This window comes from Sabethes cyaneus, chromosome 2, assembly GCF_943734655.1.
Source record: "Sabethes cyaneus chromosome 2, idSabCyanKW18_F2, whole genome shotgun sequence".
Classification (NCBI taxonomy): Eukaryota; Metazoa; Arthropoda; class Insecta; order Diptera; family Culicidae; genus Sabethes; species Sabethes cyaneus.
Genome location: NC_071354.1, coordinates 133,772,723 through 133,791,391, shown reverse-complemented (window position 1 = coordinate 133,791,391; position 18,669 = coordinate 133,772,723). Strand labels below are relative to the sequence as shown.

At 39.8% G+C, this 18,669-nt stretch overlaps 1 protein-coding gene across 1 annotated transcript in view; it reads right to left on the bottom strand.

The window, feature by feature from the left end:
• Nucleotides 1-1,030: 1,030 nt before the first annotated feature.
• The window catches only part of LOC128736023 (uncharacterized), a 47,303-nt gene continuing 29,664 nt past the window's right edge, over nucleotides 1,031-18,669 (bottom strand). Inside the window, exons 5-9 of the mRNA XM_053830508.1 lie at nucleotides 12,520-12,985; nucleotides 5,955-6,130; nucleotides 1,708-1,734; nucleotides 1,429-1,622; nucleotides 1,031-1,333 (exon numbers count right to left, since the gene is read on the bottom strand). Coding sequence (XP_053686483.1) covers nucleotides 1,088-1,333; nucleotides 1,429-1,622; nucleotides 1,708-1,734; nucleotides 5,955-6,130; nucleotides 12,520-12,985 — 1,109 coding nt within the window. The 3' untranslated portion in view covers nucleotides 1,031-1,087. The remainder of the gene's footprint in view (nucleotides 1,334-1,428; nucleotides 1,623-1,707; nucleotides 1,735-5,954; nucleotides 6,131-12,519; nucleotides 12,986-18,669) is intronic.

Here is an 18,669-nt window from a genome sequence, read left to right as displayed (position 1 = left end):
TTATGATGGCTGGCAGTGCTTTTGAAATAAGAATTGTGTTTGTATTTGAAATTTAATGTAATTTTTACAATTCCACAGTAAAAAAATTGAAAAAATTACAAATGAACATTTCTTTCAGTGTTTCAAACATGGCGCCGCAGAGTTTTTCATCAATAGATTACGAAATCGATTGTACGAATTATATATTTTTCGATTTTATTGTAAAAATTTGACCGCCATCGACATTTTCTAGATTTTCTTTTATCTAGCAGCGCCGCTTAACCGAGATTCGAACATACGACGACTGGTACTCGTACCTCGAAACTAACTAAGCGGTTAACTTTAGTAGAAATAGTTTTTTCCATGTGTGGACTCATTACTGCGACCAGTATAGTTGATCTATTGTAATATCGCCCGGGTGTTTGCTGTATGATCTGCACTGCATTTCTTTTTGCTATAATCGCTATTGAGTGAGCGATATGCTTATTAAATTTATGCGTGCTTGTGTGTATTGGGGTTTCCCTTCCTTTACTAGGCCAAATTGCCATGGTACCATGGTATAACTTTTACTCAAATTGAGCCAGGATACGCATATATACTCCCCATTGGTATTAAGCTACGACACTGGCCTAACAAACCAGGCGTTATGAATCTCGACGGGGAGCAAATGTTAGGGTAATTAGATCGTAGCACTAATCCACGGAAGGTACAACCTGGGCTTTGCTTTGCTTTGCATATAATATCTACGACTAACTCTTATTTATTATGAATTTTATTCTCTAAAAAAAATCACAATTGTAAGCGAGAGATATATGATATTATTTTCCAAATCATTTTAGTCGACCGACTTCGGAACGATTTTTTTATAACAAACAAGCTCGAGAAATAGGAAAAATAAACATTGAAATCTTAGCAAAATTGTTATGCTGTGTAATAAAATCTATGTACTAAGAGAACATCCGAGTAAAAAAATTGATTATGGAATGTTCAGTAGACTTAACACATAATAAGTATTTGAAAATTTAAAAAATAAGGAGAACATTATCCAACTGTTATATTCATTTGCGAAAAGAGACTCGTTCGAAAGTGTCGCTTTAAACTTTAAAACCTATATATAAGTTGGCCGCCAATTGGAGTCAAAACCACAGGCTGTATCCGAGTCTGAATCGCCTGGATTTTCCGATTCTGTGTCTTGATTTTCCGAAAGCGTACCAATGGGGGCACGAGGCTGGCTTGGTGTTGTCGGCACGCTCTGACTATGGTGATCACTGTTTAGCTCGTATTCGATGTATTGCTTCGGTCGTCGCTTTTTTACAGAACCGTATTTCGGTGGTGGCATAGTGTTATCTTCATGCTAAAATATTTGTATGGAATTAGGATATATGTCGCTGAGAACTCAACCATAAATAGAAAAATTCCTGAGTACATAGGTATATATTTCGGACTTACCGGTATATTATCAGCGGATCCCCAACTCTTATGAAGCTTCTCAAAGTAGGCGGAATTCGGCGGAGCGCTAGTCCTCATGTTCTGTGGGAGACGTGTCGTATTTGTCCCAACTCCCAAAAAGTTGCTGAAGGCTTCGGTCGTTCTCTTCACTCGAACGTTCAGAGAGCCAATCCTCAGGAATCCCGAGTCTTTTTCTGCATAGATAACATACGGCGAAGAAAAAGTATGGTAACAGTAATAGAAAACATTCAGAAACACATAACCCATGTTGAACATTACCTGTATGCTTTTTCCTGGCTTTGATTTCTGATTGGAATCAATAGAAAAATATGAAATATATTTAAACGGCATTAATTAAAAATGAACGAATTTACATCTACATCAATAAACACAAAATCTAACTTGTGAGGCTAATGTGTCATGTTAGTAGAACTGTGTAAATTTTTAGACGAATATTATAGCTAAATTAGTAAATTACTTTAGATTAAACTCTTAGCGATAGATCGACAGTGAGTTGAATATGTATTAGGTCTTTAAAACGCGAATAGCGTTAATCGTGTACGTGCAATCATTCAAAATGTAAAATCACAAACCTGTATTGAATGAATTACCGCTTAAGGACATATGTTATCCACTGTTTGTTGAATAGTATAGATATCTATATTTGGATATAACCAAACATGATTTTTATTTAAAGTTTAATTTTTTCAATTTCCACATCTTGCAGTCTTTCTTTAAACTTAATATAGTTGTTTACAAGTTTCCTGTAGCGAAAGGATCAATAATGCAATTGTGTTTGTCGCTAGGTTTCGGGAAACATTGTCGAAATGTTAATTTTAATCATTCAAATGCTTTGTGAGGGGTTTGTGAGGGATACCGGGTAGGTAGTGGTTAGTCTCAACGCCTCTCACTCCAAGGATTCCGGATCAAATCTCAACCGCACAGAAGTTACGAATGACCTAAGCTATTAAAGTAACTAGGGTAGACGTAATGGAGCGTTGCGTAGCTAAGCACAATAAAATTTCTTTTTTCTTGTTTATTGAGGTATATGCTTCAATTAATGCTTGTGGGATATAAACTTATCAAACATAAGGTATTTGTCATAAGGCAAGACAATTGCACGAGAAGCTTTATAAAGAAAAAAAGTGAATTTTCCGATTCAACTTATTGTACCAATACTTGCGCTAATGTAACCTTAATTAAGTTTGGTGTTCCTTGAAATGTGAATTGTGAATTGTGATAGGTGAAAACCCGATTTAATCCACCTAGTGGTGAAAGGAACCTTTGTTATACGGTCTTACTAGCTATTTGAGATAGAAATCGACACGTCTTCGGAATATAATTCATCTATTGGTTATCGTTGCGTAGTGCGTTGGTTTACATAAAATTTTTGAAAATTGAATAAGTTTACAAAATTTGAACAAAATAGGAACACTTTTAAATTTTGATAGATACTTTTTTCATGAAATTACTGAGTAAGGATAAGTAAGTTGTTATTAATCTGAGTAAGTGCAAATAAAAGTAAGTTATAAGAGGAAATCTTTTTCTTTAACATATACATTACCTATTAAAGGTCTAGTTTATAGATTTTTGAACTATGCATAGTTTCCTGTAATGCCATTCTATGTGATTCACATCAATAGAGTTTTCTTGAATAATTTTCATCAATTTTTTTAACCTTCGGTTACTCACGCTTTTGTATTTTATACAATTCGTGTAGGTTTTTCAACGCCATATTGTTATAAAGTTACAAATCGTTATTTAACTAACGTATATTCTTCAACAAACTTATTGTGAGCAAAATGTCATAATTATTCAATGCATTATTAATTTAAATTGTTGGGAAAATGTTTACAGCAAAACTATCAGCAAATGTAAAATGTTTAAAATGTGTCCGTCTGCTGGTAGTCGAATAATTCGGAGTCAAAATTAGGGTATTCTTTATAACCAAAGTTCTACAGTTCCTAAACAAGCGAACATACAGGTATACTATTTTCAGCAAAGTTGTGTATTTTTACTATTTGTGCAATTTTTTAGTACATGAAAAGTCATAGAACAATTACAAAAAGAGCAAAAATAGAAAAACTGATTTTACAAATTCATATACAATAAATAAGATTTTTCTATCTTCGCTGCAGAGATAGAAGGTTACTGTCTTTAGCAAAATTTCTTGTAATAATATGCTCTAAAACTTTGCAGAACACATCAATGTGTTTTATTGACACTGAAGAAAAATATTTTTTTATTTCACTTTTAGGGGGATTAATCAAAATTTAAATTCCACCAGACGATAGAGTTTTCAATTTCAAGAAACTTTTCCAAAGGTTTGATAAACCTAAAACCAAGTTTTCTCAGTCAAAACTCTAGTGCACACGTTTTTTTTGGCTTGGGGCTATTTTACGCGCGAGTAACTGTGTTACAAAAGTTAACGCGAGTGTTCGAGGGTTAATATCTTTTGACCGGTAAAACCAATTCTTATGAAATTTTGCATATACATTCGTAGTGTCAAAACCTCTCGTTTGATATTAAAATAATTGAAATTAGATAAATTATCTTGGTTTAAATCATTATAAATTATTGTTAATTTTGGTGTGGGGTATACGGTTGCTCATAACTTTCAAATTAAACGTCCAATCAAAAAATCATTCAATAGTGATCTATTAGGATATATTATCTTTCAAATGAGACTGATAGCGCATAAATCGGTTGGGCCATCTCTGAGAAACAGGCGATAATTATTACCTTGTCAAAACAGGTTTTTTTAGCAGAACTTTTAAACTACATGTTTAATTTCAATTGAAAATTTCTGAACAATTTAGCATTAATAAGGGCTTTCATTTGATATTAAGATCGTTGAAATCGGTCATGTAGTTCCGCAGAAACCCGTGTCACGTATTTTTCACATTTTTGCTTATAACTTTTAAACGAAAAGTCGTATCATGAAGCAACTCAATAGTGATCTACTAGACAATAATATCTTTCAAACATAAGTAATAGCGAACGATTCGGTTCAGCCATCTCTGAGAAACAGGCGATAGAAAAAATCATTACATACACACACACACACACACACACACACACACACACACACACACACACACACACACACACACACACACACACACACACACACACACACACACACACACACACACACACACACACACACACACACACACACACACACACACACACACACACACACACACACACACACACACACACACACACACACACACACACACACACACACACACACACAAATACACACACACACACACACACACACACACACACACACACACACACACACAAATACACACACACACACACACACACACACACACACACACACACACACACACACACACACACACACACACACACACACACACACACACACACACACACACACACACACACACACACACAGACATTGTTCAAATCGTCGAACCGTATCGATTGGTATATGTGACTTGGCCCTCCGGGCCTTGGATCAATTTCGTGTTTTTCGGCCAATTTTTAAACCTTTGTTATAGTATAACAAAGGTAAAAACATTGTTACGGAACTGTAGAAATGAGCGCCTATAGTTGTGTTAGATTTTAGAAAATCGGCATTTTAGCAAATAATGCTTTAATTTTAAATGGTGTAGTATAACTACCAGTACTCCAAAGAACTTGTTTTATACAATGATCGTAATTGTTCTATTTGAAATGCTACGGTGACGAAAATATGCATTAATAATGAATAGTAGCGCAACTATTGGTACTACGACAACTACTGGATCAACTACCCTACAATCAAAACACAAGAAAAAGTGCTCTCTAATTTTCTTCTCAACATTTTTCGAAAGTTTATATTTATTGTCGGTAGTCAAGTTTTTTTTTGAAATTTCCTGTATGCATACGAGGTGCTGTCAGAAGTCAATTTTGATCATCACTGCTCTAATTCTGTCTTGAGCATCAAAGCTTGTAACAGCAATGTTTTGAAGCGAAACATTCCGCTTTCTGATTTTAAATAAGGCCTGAAAGATCTTCCAAGCACTAATATACTTCTCCGGTAGCGTCGTATTCGTCAATGATACGCCAAAATGGAGATGACTGTAAAATAATCTAGCAGTCGGGACAAGAGGGCCTGAACTCTCTAGATGCAGGAGAAAACGCAGCCGCCCATGGTGACATTTCTAGCTGTCTTAGGAGTACTAGAATGAATGCCAAGATGCCGTTAAAAGAGAAAACTGGCGTGTTACTGACATAACAGCTTAAACGATGGGCTGAACATTTTACACAATTCTTTAGAGAGTCACAAATCTAATAGCGCATGGCGCCCACAGTTCTTCGCATCAATTGCGACACTCTGAGGTGCTATTACTAGTTGAAATTGAAGCAATAATCAACAGCATGCAGTTCAATAGAGCACCTGGGGTAGACCGCAACTTTTCAAGCGGATTAAATGCAGGATAGATTGGTCAAAGTCTCTCAGAAGTCTCTGGAACTAGTGTTGATCGGTATTACCCTTAAAAAACTCTTCAGAGCAACCGAATTCAGAAGTAGATCGATGCTATTTTTGAGCGTCAACAAATCGGATTCCATGCCGACCGGTGACGTGTGGACCACATCACAATGCATCATATTATGTTTGGATCGTCGTGTTCCAGGTCTTTCTTCTGTTAGCGTTCGTCGATTTTGATAAAGCGTTTGACTGAATAACCAAGAAGAGGATTTTCAGATGACTAGCTCAACGTTTATCGCGGCAAAGGGATGTACTGTTCTGTATGTCATTCAACATCGTTATTAAACGATCTTCGGCAAAAGTAGCCTACGCAGACGACCTAGACATCATTACTAGAAATCTTGAGATGGCGGAGGCAATCTACGTCAGCTTAAAAACGAACGCTAGGGGGTTTGGATTACAACTTAATGCGTCGAATACCAAATATATGGTAGGAAGAGGCTCCAGAGAAAACAACGTTCGCCTTCCACAGACAATGACTATTGATGGCGATGAAGTGGAAGTGGTTGATTAGTTCATTTATTTGGGATCGCTGGTCATCGCCAACAATAATACGAGTAAGGAGATTCAACAACGCACGCATGCAAGGTGGAAGTCGAGCCTACTTTTCCCTTCGCAAAACGCTTCGATCAAGGAGCATACGCTGCCGCACAAAGCTGACAATGTACAAAACATTAATCAGACCAGTAGTTCTTTACGGACTTTTGTACTGTAACGTTACTTACGGAAGACATAGGGTAACTGGTGGTAAAATGCCCAGTCGGGGCAAAATGCGCCGCTGTAATATTTCACGAATTACTCACTTTTAAACTGTAATTCAGGTGCCAATCGCTTATATTTTACATTACAAACTTGTGTTGAGCATATAAGCTTTCTAAATTACATAAATCCTATGAAAAAACAAAAATATTATTTGCCGTCTTATTTCTTACAATTTTCGCAACTTTTTTCGTAAGACATTACGCCACCAATAAACAATATTACGTATCGGTAAATGGCTCTTGTTTTGAACAATGGTCTCGGTATCCAGCAGCCAGTGTAAATATGCTTAATTGAATTATTATTTATGTGATTTAAACGATTTTTTTTAAACAAGTTCTAGCGGGGCAAAATGCGCCGTGAGAAGCATGAATTTACTTGCAGTGCAACCAAACGTTAATCGATCTAGTAGCCCATACACTTTTAGGCAAACGTCAAAACGTTGGTAAAAGCAAAAGGCAAAGTCGTAAGGACCGGCACAGTGCCGTCGTCCTGAAAGTAAATAGTAGTTAGATTAAAACTTCTCGCTCGGTGGTAATCTGCAATTGATGCAGGAAGCGGCACAATATGTGTCGATAACACAACCAACACGCGTAGCTATCCTTGAGAAGTGGATTTTGCGGTCTCCTTTTGTCCAGCGCCTCTATGGTTCAAAGGTACAAGTACCAGCGAACCACATGCCCTGGAGGGTGTTGTGGGTTCGAATCCGGTTATAATCTCAGATTACAGCTTGGTTCGACTCATGCACCTTCCAGCATTGGACAAAAGGTAGGAGTCAAAATGACTACTTGTCAAGCATAGCTACCAATACCCCCCCCCCCTTCCTTTTCCGCTCTCCCCCCTCCGTCACCAAAAAAAAAAAAAAAAAAAAATTTCATTTCTTTCCCCTACCGTCCCTTCATCAATTGTAGAACCATCGTTTCAAAAAAATATTAAAAAGGCAAAGTGTTTTCTTAATTCTGATTCGCTCCGAAAAACCCGGTTAAGATGTCGCGAAGCTACATAAACAACCCACCGTGGTCTTGGCCTGAGCCTGCCACTTGCGGCGGTAGTGAAAACCAGTGAAAAACAGTGAAAGACGCGTTGCCGGCAAGGTACCAAGAAAAACCCTTGTGTGATATCTTAGCATCGACCGCTCCAGCGAAGATGGACCTGGCGATTGCAAAACCGCGATCCGGAATAACAGATTTAACAAGTAGGTAGCTCCTCACGCTGTTCTGAGTCGTGCCGGGTTTGCATTAAAATAAAACATTTTGCCAGTTTGTTGTGGAGCATTTTGACCCTTTGTTGTGGTTCATTTTGTACACACCTATGCGCATTTTACCCCTAACGAATCTGAAAACAAATTTTCAAATGCCTTATATAATTTCACGATTTAAACGTGTTTTATTGATTTTTATGCTTCAGGACGAGCATGTTAGGTAGAAAACTGTTCTACTTTAGGGTTTATAGTCTAGTTTCTGGAAATGCATTCCGCATTGATGAATAATATGATATTCTTCTTAACGTGGGCATTATACCCCCAGTCCCCCTACGTGCACTTTCCGTATTTGAACGAAAGATGTTGCGGACTATTTTTACGAAGTACAAACGGAAAGCGGAGAGCGTATAAACACAGCTGCACAAGATCCATAAGCTGCAGACACAAACACTGGAGAGATTCCTATCGTACACCTGCCGAAAGTTGGGAGACTACGTTGGGTCGGCCACGTCGTAAGCATGCCGGTCGACTGCAGTGAAATCTGTTCTCTTCAAGAACCCCACCGGCACCAGAAACAGGGGGCCCAACATGCTACGTGGCTCGACCAGGTTGAATCTGACTTGCGTGTGTAGAGATGCTCAACGAATTGACGACGAGTAGCCAAGCATCGAGTACAGTGGTGAGGAATTCTTGATATAGCAAGATCCACACCGGCTCTCTGCTCTACTAGCAGCAGTAAGTTTCTGTGGATTAGGATCGACTGATAATTTGACTCGATCAATACCGGATAGGAACCCAACGGACGCTATCTAGGTTGTATAAGAAACCGTCCGCTAGGCCGGTTCTAACCCAGGGATTAATTACCTAAATACAATAAACTACGAGCTTAATAAGCGTGCTTTAAACAATCCTGCCATTATTTAATCTTCTAGTCCGTTTGCTTTACACGTTGTCCTATTTTAAGGGTACTATTTACAGCTTTAATTTCTTTTCTTTATTTTACAATTTGCGTCGTATATTGTTAGTACTATCTTTACAAATTATTACAGTCCAGTTCTATAACTGGACAAAACACGACATTAAGTCTTCTCTGCATGTTAAATTTTAGCAGTAAAACATCCGAAAACAGTATCAACAAATTATTCGCCCGAAAACGCTTATAAGAAGGGCAGCATCCCTCGCAAGCAGGTTCTGAAAGAGGTGGCTCTGGAATTCGAATCGACTCGAAAATAAAAAGGAAGATTGCTGGCGAAGCAAGAAACAGATGAACGAAAAACAGCATAGTAAGTAGCAGGAGCAGCAGAAACCGAGAAAACCCCTCTCCTGCGTGAATGTCCCCGAATTCAGTTTCGTCTTATTCAACGCATCTATATCGCTTCACATGCCGCATCGGATAGCTGCGTGTGTTCTGAACCCCTTCCTGTGCAAACTTACGTATTTATTTGTCTATGTCCGCACCGGTAGAATAAAGGGATGAACTCCGGGGTCTCGACTGTCGACACCCTTACTAACACATACTGGAATCCTGTTTCAGAATCTCGAGGATTCCTATTTCACAGTAAAGGAGATTCCTTTACCGAGTTATAGATATCTGTGGATTCGCCTTTGGATTCTCATACAAGAATCCTGGTTCTATAAGCAAGGGATTCTGTACGAATCTTATGCAGAATACCTATACATGATTGCAATGCAAGGAATCCCAGAGAATCTTTGCGAATCTTATTGTTTCATTCGGGCGGTTACCAGGCCTGTCGCAAGGACAGATTAACGTCAACAGTTCGGATGTCGTTGGCTAAGCTACATCGCCATGAGCATCTGGGGCTGCCTCTTCTTCGTTTTCCTTGCGGGTTCCAGTCGAGTGCGTAGCTGCAGATCCCGTTCGCTCCTCTCCTAGGTATGCCCTATCCACTTCCACCTAAGCTCTCGAATTTCGGTTGTTATCGGTCGTTGAAGACATCGACGATGGAGTTATCGATGATTTATCGCAGGCAGTGATTAATAACCTGCAGTTTTGTTTTGATGATCTGCAGTAGACCTTAAAGACTCGGGAAAGACGCCATTGTGACACCGTGCAATGAAACCTTTTCGTTTTGCTAAATTAGCACCTTTCGAGCATTCTTTCTAATGTGTTAAAGTGTTCCGCTTCTACTAAAGGCTGGACGCAGTTGCATTGTTTACGAGTGCGACCACTCGGGCAGTTCGTCTCTAAATTGCGTACAATTTGAGTTTTGAATATTGCAACTCGTGTTTTCGCCGATTCGTTGGACGTTCGAGGGGCGCTTCCAGAAGTAGCAGCGTTACATATGGGTGGAGCTTGGGAGAGGATAGTCCGTTCAATTAAATCGTCGTTCTTCGTGGAAGCTCTAGCGAATTTGAACAACCTGCCACGAGTCCTACAAATCGGCGTGAGGTACTAGTGAGCAGTTGGAAACAGATAGTAGATCTGGCTGTGCAAGACAGTAATAATCTAGGTAACACTGCTCCAGACACGTAGTGTTCAGAGGCGAAAACCTTGCCAACACCTTCTGGTAATACTGGATGTTTAATCGGCAACAGCTGTTTGGAAGTTCCCACTCGGACCAGCAAACAATAACAGGAGAGATGTTAGTAAAACGTCAATGAATAAATAACAAGTTCCTCGAAGAAGATCTGAAATCTAACTATACTAAATCCATTCTAATTGCTAAAATTCTTACAACCCATGAGAAATTTCTAAATCTAGTGATTATATACAATAAACCTAACGATATAGAATTCAAATAGTAAGTCGAGGGTGCAGTGCTAAATGTGCGATATTTATCATACTTCATACTTGAATTGACTTGATGAAAACTAATTGAACCTAAATTTACAGCATATGGTTTATCCTATAAGTGAATTTAATTTTTAGTGAATTGAGCCTCCCAGTTGAGCCCTTCGAGGTATGGCGTTGGCCTAATAAGCCAGTCGTCGTATGTTCGAATCTCGACTGGGAGTCTGACTGTTAGAGTCAATAGGGTCGTAGCAACTGGCCCTGCAATTGTCCTGCACTCTAACAACTGGCCACGAAGTCTGTCGTATAAAAACTGAAGGTCAAGTGTCGAAAACGGAATATAGCACCTGGGCTTTGCTTTGAATTCAGTAAATTCGAATTTCAAATCACGAAACCTACACTAACTGTAAGAAATCATCTTGTTAAATAATCCGCATGCAAATACTATTTAATAATAATAAATATTCTAGGTTTAGCTAAACTGGAACCAAGTGTTTAAACCGTTAAAAAAAGTTTAGTGCCCCGTTTAGTTAAATGGGGAATGATTAATTGAAAATATATAGTTTGGTAGTTATAGCATTATATCAACTTATTTTCACTAGTTGTACATATAATAAGACATATTATTAAACATATAATACACAATCAGGCGCGCACATTTATTTTTAGAGAATTGTTTTCCAATTATTAAAATTATAAGCAAAACTGAGCCAATTCGTAGCAAGTTACAACAACCAGTTTATTGCTTTTAGATCTAAAGTCGTGAATAAGTACGTATTAAGCAGCTAAAAGCTGTGCAAAGTGTTTGGTCTCGATTACATAATAGAATAATTTAACCAGTCACGAGTAAATATTTGAAGTCATTTTTTGCACCTCGACTGAGGTTCAATTAAACGTAATTAGCCAGCAACTTGCTAGATATGCAAACTAAAATCAGTCTGAAGAAATTTGACAGGTGTCGAACACCAGATTACTTGAAATTGTACTAGCTCAATGTGTCTGTGAATATTGTGCGGTGTAAAAGCTAGCAGTAAGTATTGAACTGAAAAAAGCGAGCAATTTTTAGATTATTTAACACAAACACGAATATATGACTTGAGGATGCAAATTTACAGAAACTTGCCTCCAATATCCTATACTCCATGTGGAACAACCACTGCTTAGCGCTTGTAGTCTCATTGCTTGGATTTCTTATGTTGTTCATTTTTGCGTTCGCATAAAACCACCACCAAAATGTATTATTAAAATTCCGTATGTTGGCCGCCAGGGAACGACAATTGCAAATAGAGAAGATAAAAGATCAACGGAGTAACAGAAATATTAATACATTGTAACTTGAAGTTGAAAATATTATAAAAGAAACCAAAACCAGCGTATTGTTTGTGATTAACATAATCTTAACTTAGCACACTCATAGAAACCACCAAAAACTGTAAGACTTGCAATTTGTTGAATGAAAATAATATTATTTATAGTAATATATAATTGTGATTAGTGTCTAATTTAGAGTTTAATTAGTAAACTACCATGCAAATTTTGCTTGAAAATCAATTAAATTCTGCACACATGATTAAAGATTAAAACAACATTCTAAATTTTTTGATGACGTTTAATAATGTAAAATAGGCAATCGAAAGTATTGTTCGACAATTATTTCTAAATGGTATACATTACATGATAATTAAAACAATGAAATTTTCTGTAATCGCAATAGTAAATAATAAATAAATGCACTTCACTACGCCTACTTTTAGCTAAGATAAGTACAGATGAAACAATAACGAGTAGAAGGCAAATCATACTAAAAGAAAACATTTAGCAAGCATCCCAGCTGTAGCTTGGCATGCAATCGTTAGTTAGTGATGCGTTTTCTTGCGTCGAAAAAAGCTCTGGTTGGTTTTGTCATTTCTACGTATGTTTCCGGTACTTCCGCTTATAAGGCTCATCGTGTCGCTCGGTTGAGCCGTTAGGCTGTCACGATTGTAGATGCCGCTGCCATTAGCGCTGCTAGTGCTGCCGGTTGGAACCGGTCGAATGTTAGTGGCAAGCGATAGTTGTTCCGGCGTGACCACAGTAAGCATTGAATGGGTGCGTTGAAGTTCGAGCCCAGTCGTAGTGGAAGGACGCTGTCGGCGGCTTTTCTTACGCATAAAAGTACCGCCTCGTGCAAGCGGCGAGAGAATTTTTTTCGACGGAAGAGAATGGAACCGTTCGTTCACTACAAACATGGGATCATACTCACTGCTGTAGGTGGACGCCGACACACTTGTCATTTGTTTCTGATATTCCAACGGTTTCTTGCCGCTCCAGTCCAACAAGTCGCGGTCTGCCTCTGCACGGGTTGAAATAAGAAACGAAAAAAGGAAAACCATCAATCAGCTTGGCGTAAATAAAATCGATCTAATGCATTAAAAAAAAACGAGACACTGTATTGACTAATCTTAATGACCATCGTTTGGGATTCATTCATAAGTTTAAATTAGGAATCAAAAAATAGCTCCATTGATCGTAGTAAAAGAACTGGTTGCCTATCAGCAATCAAACAAATTTGAATATATTCTGTTGTTATGTAGAAGATCGCTTTATAGCCACAAATGGCGGTTTATTTGTCGAATAAAGACATCAATGACCGCTTCTAAGAAATGTGATATCTTTATTTGATAATTATCGACAGCGCTTGTCACGTGTTCACACAGGCTGATGACGATCACGCTTCTGCCAGGCTTTACACACTACAACAATCGAGAGCCTTGTGATTTTGAATTCATTTCCGCTGACGCGCATCAGAGACACCCCGCCGCGACTCATTCGTTATCACCTGTCAATCAGGCGGAATCGATCAATTATTCTTGCTTATCGCGCTGGCATCATGCCAATAATTGGCGGGCGTAGTTTCTGTGCGCTGATTTGAGTAAAAATCATATTTCAATATAATGAATTATCAAATGGAGGTAGAAACGGCCAACATGTCCTGTTCGGGGTGCATAATCAGTTAACAGAAGGTTGAAATAATTATTGCAGCGATACTACTTTTTAGAAATCATATTTCGGGTTTAATCTTTCATACTGAAGCGGTTTTCAACTTTTACAAAAATTCTTCCGAATAAAGTCCGTTTACTCAGTCTGACAACGTCAATTTATTTATTTATTTATATACAGTCAACAGGTTAAAAACAACCCCAATGACTCCACTTAACCCATTATGACCCGGGTATACCTAAATTTGGACCAAATGAAGTGAAACTCTGTAATCTATTATATTATGGCTCGAATGTGTCGGGAAACGCAAAATCGTCATTTGGAATGCTTTCAAGGCCAAAATATCGCAGGTTAAATATTTTATAGGCTCAGTTTCAAACAAACAAATTACAACGTTTTTTACAGATTTCTTATCGAATTTTGTGATAGACTTTACATATAAATACTAATTTACATGTCAGGTAATATTTCGTCACTAAATGTAGACTTTTTCATGCGTTTTGGAGACAAAAAATTTTTCGCCATTTTTTCAACTTTTTTTCCGCCATTTGTCACAACTTTGCACTGTTGAAAATACAGATGAAATGACAAAAACTGACAAATTATATCACACACATCAGATTGATGTCTTATCTCTCTTGTAGTGATATATTAACAATGCTAACTATTGAAATTCAGCAGTAAACAGGTTTTGAAGACGAGGTATGATATATCATACGCTGGGTCATAATGGGTTAAATTTACTTACAAATAATACAAACATCTTTTAACATCACACCGATAACGCTCTTACAAAATTACTTTTAATAACACGTCTACACAAATTAAAATCGAAGCACTCGAAACAATTCTCAAATACACGACACATATTTTTTATTGGCTCATGCATCCCATAGTTTGTCCTGGATCTCCCTATATCGAGGAACATATGGGAACGAAGAGCACGTCTGCGGATGTTCACGTCCAAGAGACCTAGAAGTTCAGGGCAGTCAATGTAGGACGTTAGTAAGTCGCTGATGAAGCAAGCCTTGGCGACATCTCTCCTAACGCTGAGTGAGTCAAGGTGGATTAACTTGCAGCGATCAGCATAACGAGGTAGGTTATTTCGGTCGTTCCATGGCAAGTGTCGTAGTGCATAGCGTACAAATTTGCGTTGGACGGTCTCGACTTTGATGATCCCATTTTGATAGAACGGTGCCCAAACGACCGACGAATATTCGAGAGTTGAACGCACTAAAGCACAGTATAAGGCTTTGAGGCAGTAAGCGTCCTGGAAATACTTGCCGAATCGAAAGATGAATCCCAACTGCGACGAGGCCTTGGAGACAACATATGACACTTGATCTTTGAATGTCAGTGAGGAATCAAGAAGTACACCAAGATCTTTCACAGTGTTCTTACGTTTTAAAGATGTACCATCGAGAATGCAATTGTTTGCCAATTACATATTTCGGATTCTATATCTATAAAAATGGATTTCGGTCATGTCTGTCTGTCTGTATGTTTCTTATAGACTCGGAAACTATTGAATCGATCGAAGTGAAAATTTGCATGCAGTGTTTTTGGGGCCTGGGAAGGTTCTTATGATAGTTAGAGTCTCCTCCCCCAAGGAGGGGAGGGGGGGGGGGGGGGGCTCCCACACAAATGAAAAACAAAATTTTTCCATAACTCGTGAACTAATTAAGCAAATGGAACCAATATTGGCATTGGGGGGTTTTGAAGGCAGGAATTTTTTATGATGGTTTGAGTTTGAACATTAGTCAATAATAGGATCACCAAAACTACCTATAGTAACACTAAACGATTCATGGTGAGACGGCGAAACTCTATATTCCGCGTTATGGTCAACCGAGAAGTGGTGTTCCGCAAAATAGTATTCGGCGTCATTAGTAGCTTTGAAATTTATGAATAGATAGAGCAAAGGGAATCAGTATTCGCGGCACTTTTGAAGAATCTACGGCAACATAAAGATATGGTCCATTGTCGATCGTCCCTCCACCAAACCGGTTTGATATCTTTCCACAAATCTACTCGCTAGCTGCGATAGACGATCCGAGAAAGCACATTATAGGCTGCGCTGAGAGTAGTGATCGCTTGGTAGTTCCCACATTCCAACTTGTCGACCTTCTGGTATATTGGGCATATTCCCCTCCCAGTTGGCTTCGAGGTATGACGCTGGCCTAAGAAGCCAGTCGTCGTATGTTCGAATCTCGACTGGGAGATGCTGTTAGAGTCAATAGGATCGTAGCAACTGGCCCTGCAATTGTCCTGCACTCTAACAGCTAGCTGCGAAGTCTGTCGTATAAAAACAGAAGGTCAAGTTTCGATAACGGAATGCAGCACCTAGGCTTTGCTTTGCTTTGCTTTACCCACTCAGGTGTTCGTTGTAGTGCTGTTTCCACTTTTCGACCACCTTACGTTCATCCGACAAGAACCCTCCGCCTTTATCCTGACATGTTTCGGTTCGTAGCACAAATCCTATGCGTGATGTGCTCAGTTTCTTGTAAAATTTACGCGTTTTCTGAGAGCAATAAGGCTGTTCCATGTCATCGCACTCCATTTTTTCCAGGCGACGCCTCTTATCTAGGAAACAACGTGGTCGATTTGCGAGTCCATCTGTTGTGGTGATCCCCAAGTGTACCGATATGGGAGGCTGTGTCGAAAGTGCTCCATATGGTTATATTTTTAGAGATGCCAAAGTCAACGAGTCGATGGCCGTTTTAGTTCTTTGGGCAGTTATCGTATTCACTCAAGCTGCATATAAAAAGCGTCCTTATCGTCCTCGTCAGTTCCTGCACGTTGATAATGCTATGTCGCCCATCTCGTGTGTGCTGCCGCAGTTGTATCCATTTCTATACGAATGCACTGTAGACCGTTTCCAGCATACCTCCTTTTTTAACGAGAAGTGAAATCTGCTCAGCACCTTAGAAGATACGGTACTATCAGACACCTGAGAAGACAACTCAGGGAGTGGGGTTTAGTATCCCGACCCCCCTAATGGGACGTGAGGACCCAGATCCACTAAAACCCCACTCGAGTCTCCAGCCTCAATCCCCCCTGGCACCACCTTATTGGTATTACTTCAGGAAGGTGCTATTGTGCTTAACGCACCCTCTAAAAATATAACCATATGGGTAGTTAGGCTATTTATTCGCCGTTGATCGGCTTTCCAGCGGTTTTGTAGCTCAAGTACAATCTGGGTAGCAGCCGCATTGACCGTTCCCCAAACGTCCGAGCTAGAACACATCGTTTGGACTAAGTTGTCCGGAGTAGTGTCCTGTCCGCTCACTGCCTGCATGTTGCTTCTCGTGCCCACGAAACGAGGGCATATAAAGAAAACATGTTCTGCAATTTCTTCTACATCCACGCATTCGGGGCACGCGGGGTTCTCCGCATGCCCGAACTTGTGCAGATAGTGCCTAAAGCAACCATGCCCTGACAGAATCTGTCAGGTGGAAGTTGGCTTCGCCGTGGCGCCTATCGACGCACCCGGATACCTCCGGAATAAGTCGGTGTGTCCACCAGCCCTTTGTGGAATCAGACCATGCCCACTGCCTAGGTAGCTTTTGGTTTCTTACGCTGATGACCACACCGGTCGCCATACCTAAGTATGGACTGGAACACGTTGGCTGAAAGCCTTCGCTTGCTGCCATATACCGCAGAGCTATTAGACATCATACGAGACAATGCCGAAATAGCTGTGGAAGCCTTCTTGCAGGCATAGTCGACGTGGCTCCCGAACTTGAGCTTGTCGTCAACCATGACTCCCAGGAGTTTTAACCGACTTGCGGTTGTTCACCACGATAACCTCCGTTTTATGATGCGCAGGCTCCAGTTTCCTGGAGCGCATCCGATCTTCGACAATGCTTATAGAGTGGGCAGCCGTCAACTCAACCTCTCTGATAGATTCACCGTAGACTCCCAAGGTGATATCGTCCACAAAGCCGCCAATCACCACCCCTACCGGAAACTTTAGCTTCAATACCTCGTCATACATGACGTTCCACAACCCCAGAGCTAGTATTGAACCTTGCGGAACTCCTGCGGTGATTGGAACGCACTTCCAGCATACCTCGTACAGCGCTACAATGTCGAACTTGCGGGTCCTCACTAAGTCGGGAAGGATGCGGGTACTTCCCAGAAAATAGAGAGACCTGCAGTTCCATGTTCCACGTTTCCAATCATTAGTACTTTTTCATTGCCTTTGTTTATGCCGATTGTTCCGGTCCGTATTTATGTTACTATTACAGGAAGCAAGTACTGGTATGTTTTACGGATGGCTTGTAAGGCCTGCATCAACCCCCTGTCACAAGGACCCTGTGTCAGCGCATGACCATCGCGGCAGTATTGTTTAGCGTCCCTCACTGACCCGAGGCCGATGATTCCCCCTCCCCTGCTAGCACACGACCTTAGTATCCACCGGGGTTGGTTACCCTAAGGTTGCTCGAATTCCGCCTAGTACCACGAGGAGGTAGGGATAGGAGTTGCTGGATAACAGGCTGAGAACCACTATCGGGTTTGTTTTAAAGATGCACTATTTTTTATTAATAAGCTTCTCCACAATTTTTTTGCGATTTGGGACCACTGTGCACCAATTGCGTTATCTAGTTTCCAAGATTTTGATCGTACTTATAATTCACGTTAGACTTTTAAATGACTTGTTGCGGTGCAATACAATCGATGACTGGGACGGACTCACGACCATTGAGATCTTGTTAACTTGAGGTGATTTTTAGTGCAGACTCGGATGTGAACTCTGGTACTGAATCAGGATCGAACTCACTAGGGTAAGTTCATTTCTGCTTCTGCCGCCATCGTTGTCTCACCACCTTAACCTGGCGTGTGTACACTGGAATGAGAGATTTTACTGTGGTCACAAGCGTGTCAACGATCATTTGGCTTCCTTCGAAGCCGATCGGTTTGAGTACTTTTACTCGGATGGCTTAGGCTCTGTTCGGGTATTTCTACTTTCCTTGCATTAATCTCCCATTCCAGTATACACACTCATGATCTCAGCGTACTGAGAGGAAGTGTTAA